This window comes from Lagopus leucura, unplaced genomic scaffold (assembly GCF_019238085.1).
Source record: "Lagopus leucura isolate 7727_CA_CO unplaced genomic scaffold, USGS_WTPT01 Super-Scaffold_100065, whole genome shotgun sequence".
Taxonomy (NCBI): domain Eukaryota; kingdom Metazoa; phylum Chordata; class Aves; order Galliformes; family Phasianidae; genus Lagopus; species Lagopus leucura.
Genome location: NW_024962309.1, coordinates 955,972 through 966,247, shown reverse-complemented (window position 1 = coordinate 966,247; position 10,276 = coordinate 955,972). Strand labels below are relative to the sequence as shown.

The 10,276-nt window shown below is 53.1% G+C and overlaps 1 protein-coding gene and 1 long non-coding RNA gene across 3 annotated transcripts; one reads left to right on the top strand and one right to left on the bottom strand.

The window, feature by feature from the left end:
* Positions 1 to 510: 510 nt before the first annotated feature.
* LOC122188514 (annexin A4-like) lies at positions 511 to 9,819 on the bottom strand. Of its 2 annotated transcripts, none has more exons than XM_042886879.1 (13): positions 9,400 to 9,819; positions 7,683 to 7,738; positions 6,227 to 6,302; positions 5,801 to 5,895; positions 5,438 to 5,551; positions 5,192 to 5,282; positions 4,695 to 4,774; positions 4,250 to 4,306; positions 3,843 to 3,936; positions 3,240 to 3,335; positions 2,634 to 2,692; positions 2,218 to 2,340; positions 511 to 1,592 (listed from the first exon to the last, which is right to left on the bottom strand). In XM_042886879.1, exons 2-13 carry the CDS (start codon positions 7,683 to 7,685, stop codon positions 1,533 to 1,535), a joined length of 948 nt encoding a protein of 315 aa, XP_042742813.1. In that variant the 5' UTR covers positions 7,686 to 7,738; positions 9,400 to 9,819; the 3' UTR covers positions 511 to 1,532. The 2 variants fall into 2 exon arrangements, with proteins under 2 accessions (XP_042742813.1, XP_042742812.1); XM_042886878.1 differs by lacking the exon at positions 9,400 to 9,819 and adding an exon at positions 8,750 to 8,857.
* LOC122188515 lies at positions 1,913 to 8,307 on the top strand. The gene is made up of 2 exons (XR_006181595.1): positions 1,913 to 5,703; positions 6,469 to 8,307. It is a non-coding gene; the product is annotated as an uncharacterized LOC122188515 (long non-coding RNA).
* Positions 9,820 to 10,276: the final 457 nt, after the last annotated feature.

The following is a 10,276-nucleotide window of genomic DNA, read 5'->3' as shown; positions in this document are numbered from 1 at the left end:
CGGGGTGCTGCAGCCCCCACCATGGCAGGAGGAGGAAGGGACAGCCAGTCCCACAGCCACAGAACCCAAGGTGCTGCCATGAGCACCAATCCTGCAGCCAAGGACTGGCACGGACCCCCAGCGCCCTCCTTTCACACCCATCCCACAGCATCACCCGGGCCCCCACACCCTGCAGTCACTTTTGATGCAGTATTACCCGTGCCCACCTTTCTTCCTGGTGAACCACACGAGGTGTGAGGTTGGGTGGCCTGCATTCATCGCTTGGGGGCACCTCTGCCTCCTCACCAGCAATGAGGTCGGTAGAGCTGCGAGTCCTCCTATGGGGCAGCAGCGTCCTCTGCTGCCAGGATCCTCCGGCTTCAGTCCGTCACCAGATGCGAGGCTGTGCCGTGGGGCTGCAGCCCAGCTCAGAAAAGCTCCTGAGCACGGCAGAGGGCAGCAGGCGGTCTGCGATGCACCGCGTTATTCACCAACAGTCACACTTTGCAAAAGCAAACAAGAACCACGTTCTGCAGTGTTCACAGCTTAGCAGACGGGAGCTAAGCTTGGGGGAAAAATTTATTTCAGAGGTCGGTAGGGAATTTCACATCACACAAAGGCACCAAAAGCAGAGTTTCTAAGGGCAGCGTTATCCAGAAGTCCCGGCAGGAGGTGCTGGCACATTTGGTGACCCCAGAGCAGCTCAGTACATCAGGCAGCGCTGATGAGACGTGCTTTACAGCTCATTCCTTCGTAGGAACCCTTCCAGTGACAGCAATTAACTGAGGGCAAAGGCTTGACACACAAGCGTGATGGCTTACACTGCCACAGTCAAGGCAGGCAGACCAAGGCTGTGAGGCTGATCTGTGACCAGGCACAGCGCTGCTGTTCCTTCTGCAGGCACCAGGGGCGGCTTCCCCACCTCCAGACCCACAGGCAACAAGCACACGAAGTCCAGCACTGCTGGTTTTGTTCCACACTCAGAGAGCAAGCTGACAAGTTGGAGCTCTGCAAGAACCACTGATGGACGTGGGTAGTGGGCATGGTGGGAACGGCCTGGCATTGCATTTGGTGACCCCAGAATCATTTAGGTTGGAAAAGACCATTTCATCAAATTTGATTTTTTTTTTTTTTTTAATTATCTTCCAAAAGCTGAAGCCCAGCTGCATTCTCTCCATATAATGACAAAGTTAATTCTTCCCTCAGCAAATTCCTACATTCCATGTCCAAATTTGCTTCATTTCACAGGATTTTGACAGGATTTGACTGGTAAACACAGAGGGACAGCAAGGAAATAACAAAGCTTGCATAGATTTGGATAAAGCATTCTGTTCAAACAAGGCTTTATAGCTCAGTTAGTTGCACAGGGGTGTTGTAAGCAAAAGTGCAGAAGTTAAAGGTAAAATGGAACTGCCATTACCCAACCAGAGCATTAATTAATCAAAGTCACTACTCAGCAATTAATGAGAGGGAAAAAAAAAAAACAAAACCAATTGAGAGAAATCCTTATGATCCCCTCCTTCCCACAGCACAGGACGTACGCCAGGAATCCTTCAATCCTCGCCGCCACAGAGCTTCAGCAGAACCTTCCTGTAGTCTCCTGAGCAATCTCCCTGGGAACATAAAGGTGAAGAAATGAGAAGAAAAAAGGGGAAGGAGGAGAGAGAGGAGCAGGGAGAATAAAGAGGAAGAAAGAGAAGGAGAGGAGAGGGAGCAGAACAAAGAAAAGAGGGAAGAGAGGAGCTTGTAAGGGGGAAAGAACACAGGAGTGATGAATGAGAGCAGAGCAGGAAGGGCAGAACAGAAGAGGGGTTACAGGTAAGAAGAGCAGATTGAAAAAGGACAAGAGAAAGAGGGGGGAACAGAGGGAACAGCAAAAGAAGGAAGGGCAGATGGAAGAAGGAAGGAAGGAAAGAGGGAGAAGAGCACAGAAAAAAGAAAGCAGAGGAGAGGAGCAGAGAAGGCCAGAGTGAACTGAGTTACTGAGAAAAGAAAAAAAGGAATATGAATAATTTTCAAGTTCTACCAAAGTCAAACTGTTCTTAAGGCAGATTTTTCTTTGCGGTGTTTTTATCCTCTAGACAATTTAAGAGCATTCAGGAACATTTTCAGCACGTTTTTGTAATGTCTGCCTCATCTCAGCTGCTCTAAAACACCCAACAGGTGTCGGGGGGGGAATCACCTCCTTAAAGGCACTCAGAAAATCCCAGTGTTTGTGTTGAACACTGACAAGTCTACCTTGATGAAGGAGTGGAGAGACTTCCCATACATGGTCAGGAATTCCCTTCTGATATGCAGCATATCAATTTCGGAGCGGGACACCATCACTCTGATCAGAGTGCTGTCGTCTGTTCCCAGGCCCTGGAAAGCAAAGCAGCCGCGTGCAGCCGACACAGAACTGCTGGAGAATCACCTGCAGACACAAAGGGCTCAGGGCCCATCCTGTGCAGGAGCTGCTCTTAATCAGAGCCTTTTTGTGACCGTTAGCAGCTTGCTCCTGGACTGTTACTCTGATGTGCAGAAAAGCCTGAGCTTTCCTAGAAAAGCCAGTCTCCTGGCTGGCTGCAGCTTCCATCTTGACTGCCATGATGCTGCTGACTCCAGCACGAAAATGCAAGAAAGAAGCAAGCAATCTCACTCCACAATCTCTTTACCTTCATGGATTTATACAGCCGTTCAGCAAAGTATGCAGGCTTGTTTCGCATGCACTTGACTGGAGGAGAGACAAGAGAGACGATTAAGAGCATTAACAAGAGAATTAAGGCCAGCAGGAGGTTTTCCACACCAATGCAGCACCTTCTGGGTGCAGGTGTTTCTTCTGTCAAGATGCAACTCCAGGTTAACAAACAGCAGCTGCAGTGCAGGCATCCACAGTGATGTGCTGTGAGCTGCTGTCTCTGTGCCTGCAGGATTTGCACAAAGGCTTTCGTGCCTCCTGACAGCAAACCTCTGCTGCCAAAGCTCCCTTTGGCCAAGCACACCGTGCCATAAGGTACAAAGCTTTCTCACCTGACTGGGTCTGTAAAGCACAGAATCATAGAGTGGTTTGGGTTGGAAGGGACCCCTAAGATCATCGAGTTCCAACCCCCTGCAGTAGGCAGGGACACCTCCCTCTACACAGGGTGCTGCACGTCCCACCCAGCCTGGCTTTGTGCCCATAAACAAAGACAAACCTATTCATAACAGTCACTCAAGGGGACTCACAGCACCTCTCATCATTTCATTCCTTTGTGGACAACGTTTAAAAGCAGAGCACTCACCCACAGCCAGCAAAGCATCTTCCAGGTCTCCTGACATCTCAGATTTAATGCTGTCTGTTATGTCCTTGTTAGCAATGCCTCTGTACAGATCAAAAACTGGGAGGAAGAGTCCACGGCAGAAAGTCAGAGAGATTCAAAGGACTTCTTTACAACAACAAGCTCCTCATGTGATGCACGAACACCATATGATTCCTGCAGCACTGTCAGCTAAACCAGAATCGTCCCACAGAAATAATCCATTTTCATTGCTAACAGACTTGCTAATTGCCTACCACAGCTGTTACCATTTTCAAGACCTGCTGCTTTGTGCTGCCAATCAAGTTTCTTAGCTTCTCTCCCCCCTGCCCCAATGGCAGTCACACCTCATGATCTCTGCTTTCCATGCTGGAGCAGCAGCCAGTTGTACTGAGGTTTCTGAAGCCCCTTTCAGTCTCAGGAGGGAATAAAGCAGCCCAAATGGAATGGATGCACTGGGGCTCACTGCAGGACACCTGCTGCCTCAGAGGAGTTCACAGCTACTGAACAGCTACGGAGCTCCTACAAGAGCATCACACAAACGAGGAAGGAAAGGAAAAGCCAGGACGCTGTGCAGGGGGGTCCTACCTCTCAGCAGGTGATACCTGTTCCGTGTACAGAGGATGGACATAAACTGCACCTCATCTGTTCCCCATTTCTTCTCCCCCGCTTCGTACAGGCACTTAAAGACATTATGGGTGACAAAGTAAGGCTCATGGAGAAGACTGAAGTACAGGAGATCTTAAACTCCTGCAGCTAGAGCACTGCTGGTCTGTACTTGTCCAGATCACAGGGATTTTCCAACCAGCACCAACCAGGCATGGCAACCCACAACCAAAATGTCACTGCCCCTGCCAAGTAACCAGCCTGCCTAGAGATCTCTCATTAGAGACTTGCAAACAAGACTAGAACCATTATTCCTATGTCACAGGTTGGCTTCTCTTCACCACGCATCACATGCACAAGAACAGATTGGGAAGCACGTTACTACACACCTGAGCATCTTGGTGAGCAAGGCCTTCATCCACATACATGCCTTCATCTCTGTTTCCCTGCAAAGACACAAGGATAGAAGACTCCGTTCACCAGAGCATCTACTGGAAGCAACTCCTGGGAATTCCCCGTTCAGGAACAGCTGCTGGAGATGGATAATGGAGTCCTTCAAAGGGAACACAGCTCACAAATGAAACACAGCTCAGGTGTGCTTCGGGCTTTCTTCCGAAATGAGCAGCAACCCACTTTACTGGGGCATTTAAGAAGAGCCCACAGCACTCACACACACCCAGAGTCAGAGCTCCCTCCCTGGAGAAGCTGGGCTTGAGGAGCAGCCATGGGACACACAGGGTGAGAAAAAGCCAGCCTGGAGCTCCTCACCACTGAGTGCAGAGCCGTGCCCACAGCTCTGAACATTCAGCCCCTTCTCCCCTCAGCGTGGCTCACCGTTGCGAGGGACACGAGGACCCTTCGAAACATGGAAGATGTGTCAGACACGATGTCATCCTCAAGGGAGCAGCCATATTCTAGCAAGAACACACACAGCATCCGTTAGGAGCAGGGCCACCACCTGGCTGCTGCCCACAACATTTGCCAGCTGTAAGCTAGTTAAGTGCAGAACTGTGCCAGGGCTCTCAGCATCACTGCAGCGCTCCAGCCATCATCATCAGTGCTGCAGCCTCCAATTAAGAAGCACAGACAGCAAGAAGCTGACAAGAGAGCCACACGTCCTGCTGACAGACAGAATGCTCCTCCCCATGTCAGCTCCACCAGTTCAGCTGCTGGTGAAATCCCAGTCTAGCTTCTCTTTGGACAAACAGCAACACCCAGGTTGGCAAGTTTGTCACACCTGAAAGCTCCCCAGACTCCTTCCTTCACATCTGCCTGCACACACACACTTATGGCAGGCAGCAGGACAAGGCCTGGCCTTTTGTTCGACTTACGAAGCTTGTAGTTCTCATTAATGCGACGAATCTCTTCATTGGTGCGAGAAGCCAGAATTTCAATCAGGCAGCCTTCATCTGTTCCTGCTCCCTAGGAATCGCCAAGGCAAGATTTCAGATACCAGCAACTGCTCGTGACGTGCAGCCGGGTTTCTTTAAGAGGTAGTAATAAATGAGAAGTCATACATAACAAAGCAGCGAGTCCTCGGCCAGAACTTAAGCAATACAAAAGGAAGACTTCCAAACCTTCACAGCCCTCTTTAGTTCGTGCACGTCATACATGGTGGTGGGAGTCATCATCCCAATGATCACCCTCTCAAAATTCCCACTCAGTTCCGACTTCAAGTCATCGATCAAATCCTAGAAGGCCAAGAGAGGAGAAAGCAGTTGGCAGAAGGCACGGCCTTCGAGGACAGAAGGAACTGAGCTGTGCAGCACTTCTCTTCAGGCTCCAACCCTCCTTGCATCAACAACTGCTCTGAACTGAACAGGAACAAAACAGCCTTGGTCAGGTAAAGTCTCTGCTGACCTTTCTCTTGTGGGGATTGGGTCATTTTTCACTTTTCACCAAGTGACACAACCACGTTCACATCTCTGCAGAGCACCTACCCTGCCAATAGTGCTCTTGTAGGTGATCAGAACTTGCTGACGCTGGGAAACATTGAGTTTGGTCAAGATGTCGATGATGGCATCTTCATCCGTGCCTGCAAGAAACAAATGGAAGCTGGTCAGGCTGCTTGCACAAGAATCAGAAGTGCCCTCTGCTCTTGTGCCACCTCCTGTCCCTCACACAGCCGGCTCTCAACAGCCCCAGGCCTCCATCTGTGCACACAAAGCTGCTGGGACCAACACCACCAGAGCAGCTGCATTTCAGGGCATGAAGGGCACTTCTGTTTCCACTGCCCAACGATTTTTAGGGCAGCTGTGCAGTGGAGCAATGCAAGCAGCTACGCTTCCCTCTAACAAACCACAAGAGCAGCCATTCCCAGTGCTGGGGAAAAAATAAAGTTGATCTGTGGAGGGAGATCAACTTACCAAAGCCCTTCATGGCCTTCCTGAGTGCCTGCGCTTCTTGCTCAGGGCTGAAACTTGAGACCCCCTTGATTGTTGCCTAAGGCCACAAGAAAAGGATTTAGCAAAGGCAGACTGGCACCGATGCAGATGTAGAGTTGAATTGGAAAAATATAAATAAAAAATAAAAATAAAAAGGTGAACACAGAGATGATAAAACTCCACCCACACAAATGATGCTTCTCTCTCACTTCTGTCTCACACAGCAGCCTGTTCTAGTGGGACTTCCCAGGCATATCAGAAAGAAGCCACAGAGGCACAACTACAAAGAGAACATTTCTCCACATCGCTGCCCATGGAGGATCTGGTTTCCAGTGAAACAACAGCTGGACCATCTGGCATCTGTGTTCAGGCCCACCAGGCCTTCTTCCTAGCAGTTCTCCACGTCAATCACAGTGTGCTCCCATCACAGCCCTACTCCTGACTTGTACCAGGTAAGGACCATCATTCTGCACCATTACTTTTGCTCTGCTTGGCAATGGTGAGGCTGCACCTGGAGAACAGAGTCCAGGTCTGGGCTCCCAGTCCAAGAGACAGCTGGACATACTGCAAAGAGTCCAATGGAGGGCTACCAAGATGGTGAAGGGACTGGAACACCTCTTCTAGGACAAGAGGCTGAAAGAGAGGGGGCTGCTCAGCCTGGAGAAGGGCAGCTCAGGGGGAACCCAGCCACAGCCATCAATCCTGCAAGGGCAGAGAGGATGGAGCCAGGCTGCATCCCGTGGAGCCCACTGCCAGGACCAGAGGCTGCCACCAAACATCAGGAGCACTCCTGCACTGTAAGCTGCAGCACTGGCACAGGCACCCAGAGAGGCTGCAGTGTCTCCTCTTGGAGATCTCCAAACCCATCTGGACGCGGTCCTGGGCACCAGTTCTGGTAGCTTTGTTGGAGCAGGGCTGGACCAGAGGTCCCCTCCAACATCAGCCATGCAGTGCTTCCACAACACACACAACATGCTGCGTTTGGCTCAAAACGGCCATTCACAAACAGGTTTCTCCTGCCTCCTGCTCAGTGCCACCTCTGTGGGATCACACTGCCTCCTACGATCCACCTCTGTTCCAACAAAGATCAACAGCAAAACAGTGCTGACCTTCACGAAGCCTGGGCTTTGGAAAACAGGCACAGGAATAACCACTGCATGGGTGGAACCCCGTAGGATGAACCAGGAGGGAGCAGCATGCCCAGAGAGTTGATCTGGAAAAATACTTCCTCTATAAGCTAACATTCAGTTGGATTTTTTATTAACTCCCAAGCAGGAAAAGCAGATATGTGTGGGGCATTGTCCTCTATAGGAGGAAACAGAAAGATGTTACAAATTTACCACTCATAAAAAGAAAGTGCTCTTCCTGCCCTACCCTACATTTATCTGATCAGGGCAAATGCCTGGCACAGCGTGGCACAGCAAACAGGCACACTCACCATCGCTCAAGTGCTTGGTCAATCTCTTATTGTTCAGGTCCACCAGCTGCTGGCAACTGCAATAGAAACCAGAGAGAGCATCAGTTTTCTAGCAAGCAGCTCTTAGAAGGTGCCACCCCTGCCATTTCGTGGTGCTGGTTAAGTGACTGTAAGGCACAGCGATAAACACATGATTTCCCAATCTGAAAGCAACGCCTGAACAGCACTACAGAATGCCCACAAACACACACTGCAGCGCACTGAACCACCAAGGGCTGCCTCACAGCACGACAGCAGCTCTGCGTGAGAGAGGGATGCAGATCAAGGCAGCAGGGCGTAAGAAATGCCTTTTTTATTCCTAGAGTGACAGCCTGGCTGAGGTTACAAGCAGCAGACGGCCGCTCCTGTGCTGCTGTCAGTGAGCCCAGCCCTTGTGCAAGAGCAGCAGTGCCTGTGCTCGCCCTGCATGTGACTCTTACACATCTGGAACATCATCACAGTGCGCTGCCCTGCCAAGCAAGCTCAGCACGGCGTTGCCACACAGGCGCTCCTCAGCACTCGACTTGTTCTCTCCTTCATGGAATTGTGGATCTCTGGGCAACCTATGACCCAGGCATCACAAAAATAAAGCTTCCGCCCTTCTCGAGTCCTTGGCAGAAATGCAAAGCCAACCAGATTGTCTTAATATTTGTTTTGGGCACTAAGTAATGGCTTTGCACCTGACAGATGTTTTTCTGATGCTGTTTGATCATTCGGTCGCTCTGTATGCGGAAGCAGGGCTGTTAAACGAGCAGCACAAAAGAAAGGTCAAAAAGGGAGGGAGGCAAAAACGTTCTGAGCGCAAAGGAGCCGGCAGAAAGAAACCAAACACAGGGAAGGAAAGGTCAAGCCGCGCTCGGGGCAAACGCCTCCGCAACGCAAAACCGCAACAGCGGCACAACGCGGAGGTGCGGCTGAGAACCGGCTGCGTTCAGCGGGGCGGCGCGGCCGGACCGGGACACCGCAGCTCCGCGTGCCGCGTTCCTCCCCATCCCCATCCCACGTCCTCCGGGCCCGGCGGCCCCACGCGTTCCGGAGGGGTCACTCACCGACAGCACGGGAAACGCCTCTGCAGCGCGGAACGGAGCTCTGCCGGGCCGGGCCGCGACGCGGAGCCAACGCCCCGCAGCGGGGAGGGACTCCGGGTCCCAAGTATTCCATGCCCGCCCATAAGGGGCAGATCCCGGGAGGGGCAGAACGCGGGAGGTTGGATGAGGCTGTGGGCGGCCCGGTCTGGTATTAAATGGGGACGTTGGGGGCCCCGCCTGGCAGGGGGTTGGAGATTGATGATCCTTGAGGTCCATCCAACCCGAGCCATTCTGTGATTGTGTGCGATGTGTGCTGGTACCACCCGAGGAGCCGACAGCCACACACTGCCCTCACCACCCCCGTCTTCCCAGTCTCCAGTCCTGCCCTGTGCTGGTGCTCTGCAATAAACAGCAGTTCAACACACAGCGTCCCTACAGAATCATAGAATCAGGCTGGAAAAGACCTTAAAGACCACCGAGTCCAACCGCGACCTGACCATCCTACCCTCACTCTAACAACCTCCTCTAAATCACGTCCCTGAGCACCACATCCAAACGGTTTTTAAACACACCCAGGGATGGTGACTCAATCACTGCCCTGAGGAACAAATTCCAGTGCTTCACAACCCTTTCTCTAAAGACGTGTTTCCTGAGATCCAACCTAAACTCACCCCATGTCTGTGTGTCCTGCGGAACCCCACAGAGGTGACATTGGGGCGCTTCTCAAAGGAAACCAGCGCACAGCGTCAGGAGTGGAGGAGGATGCAGCCGGTCCTGCCGCTGACGCTGCCATTCTGCGTCCCTGCCCGGGACTCGCACACTTTCCTCTTCCCAGCCCCGCTCGGCTCCTCGCAGGCTGCAGACACTGCTGAGGCTCTCACACTCCACGGCTGTCATCTTCTCCAGCTGCCGGACCGCTCTCTGCAGGGCTGCGCCGAGTTCCTGCCGCTGCAGCCTGAACCGCAGCTCCTGTGCTGACGGATGGAGGAGTTTCGTGCCGGCACCCACAGCACGCGGTCCCCAGGCTGCCGGCGGCACGGCAGGACGCTCCCCTCCCATCGCCCCTCAGCTCCTGCATCCTCCTATTTTCCGCCTAAGGAAACGAAGACCCTGCAGAGCGGTCCGCACAGGCCACCACGTCCCCGCCCTCGTCCTCCTGCAGCCCCAGCCGGGGCCCGGCCGCCCCGGGACGCTGGAAGCGGAGCAGGCGCATGACACGGGGCAGCGCCGCAGGCAGCCGGGCCGGGGCCATGCGGGACGCGCGCTGATGACGCAATGACGGCGCGACCGCGCACGGAAAGGACCCCGCGCGGAGCACCCGCCCCGTTCGGCGGACCGACCAATGGGAGAACGGGGGAGGCGGGGCCGAGCGCGGGCTCTCCGTCAATGGCGGCCGCGGCCGCCGGTCTCCGTGCGGGGAGAGCGGCGCTGCGCCGCTCCGAGTCCCTTCCGCCGCCCGCCCCGCGACTCGGGGCCGCTGGGCGCTGTTTGTCGCTCTGTGTGTTAAACGATTAAACGTTGAGCGTTCGTTGCTCACCGCTTCTGCCT

Coding starts and splice junctions, on each gene's coding strand:
- LOC122188514 (XM_042886879.1), bottom strand. Junction 4,307..4,694: donor TCCTCGTGTCCCTCGCAACG/GTGAGCCACGCT, acceptor GTGTCTTTGCAG/GGAAACAGAGATGAAGGCAT. Junction 2,341..2,633: donor GGCTGTATAAATCCATGAAG/GTAAAGAGATTG, acceptor TTTGCTTTCCAG/GGCCTGGGAACAGACGACAG.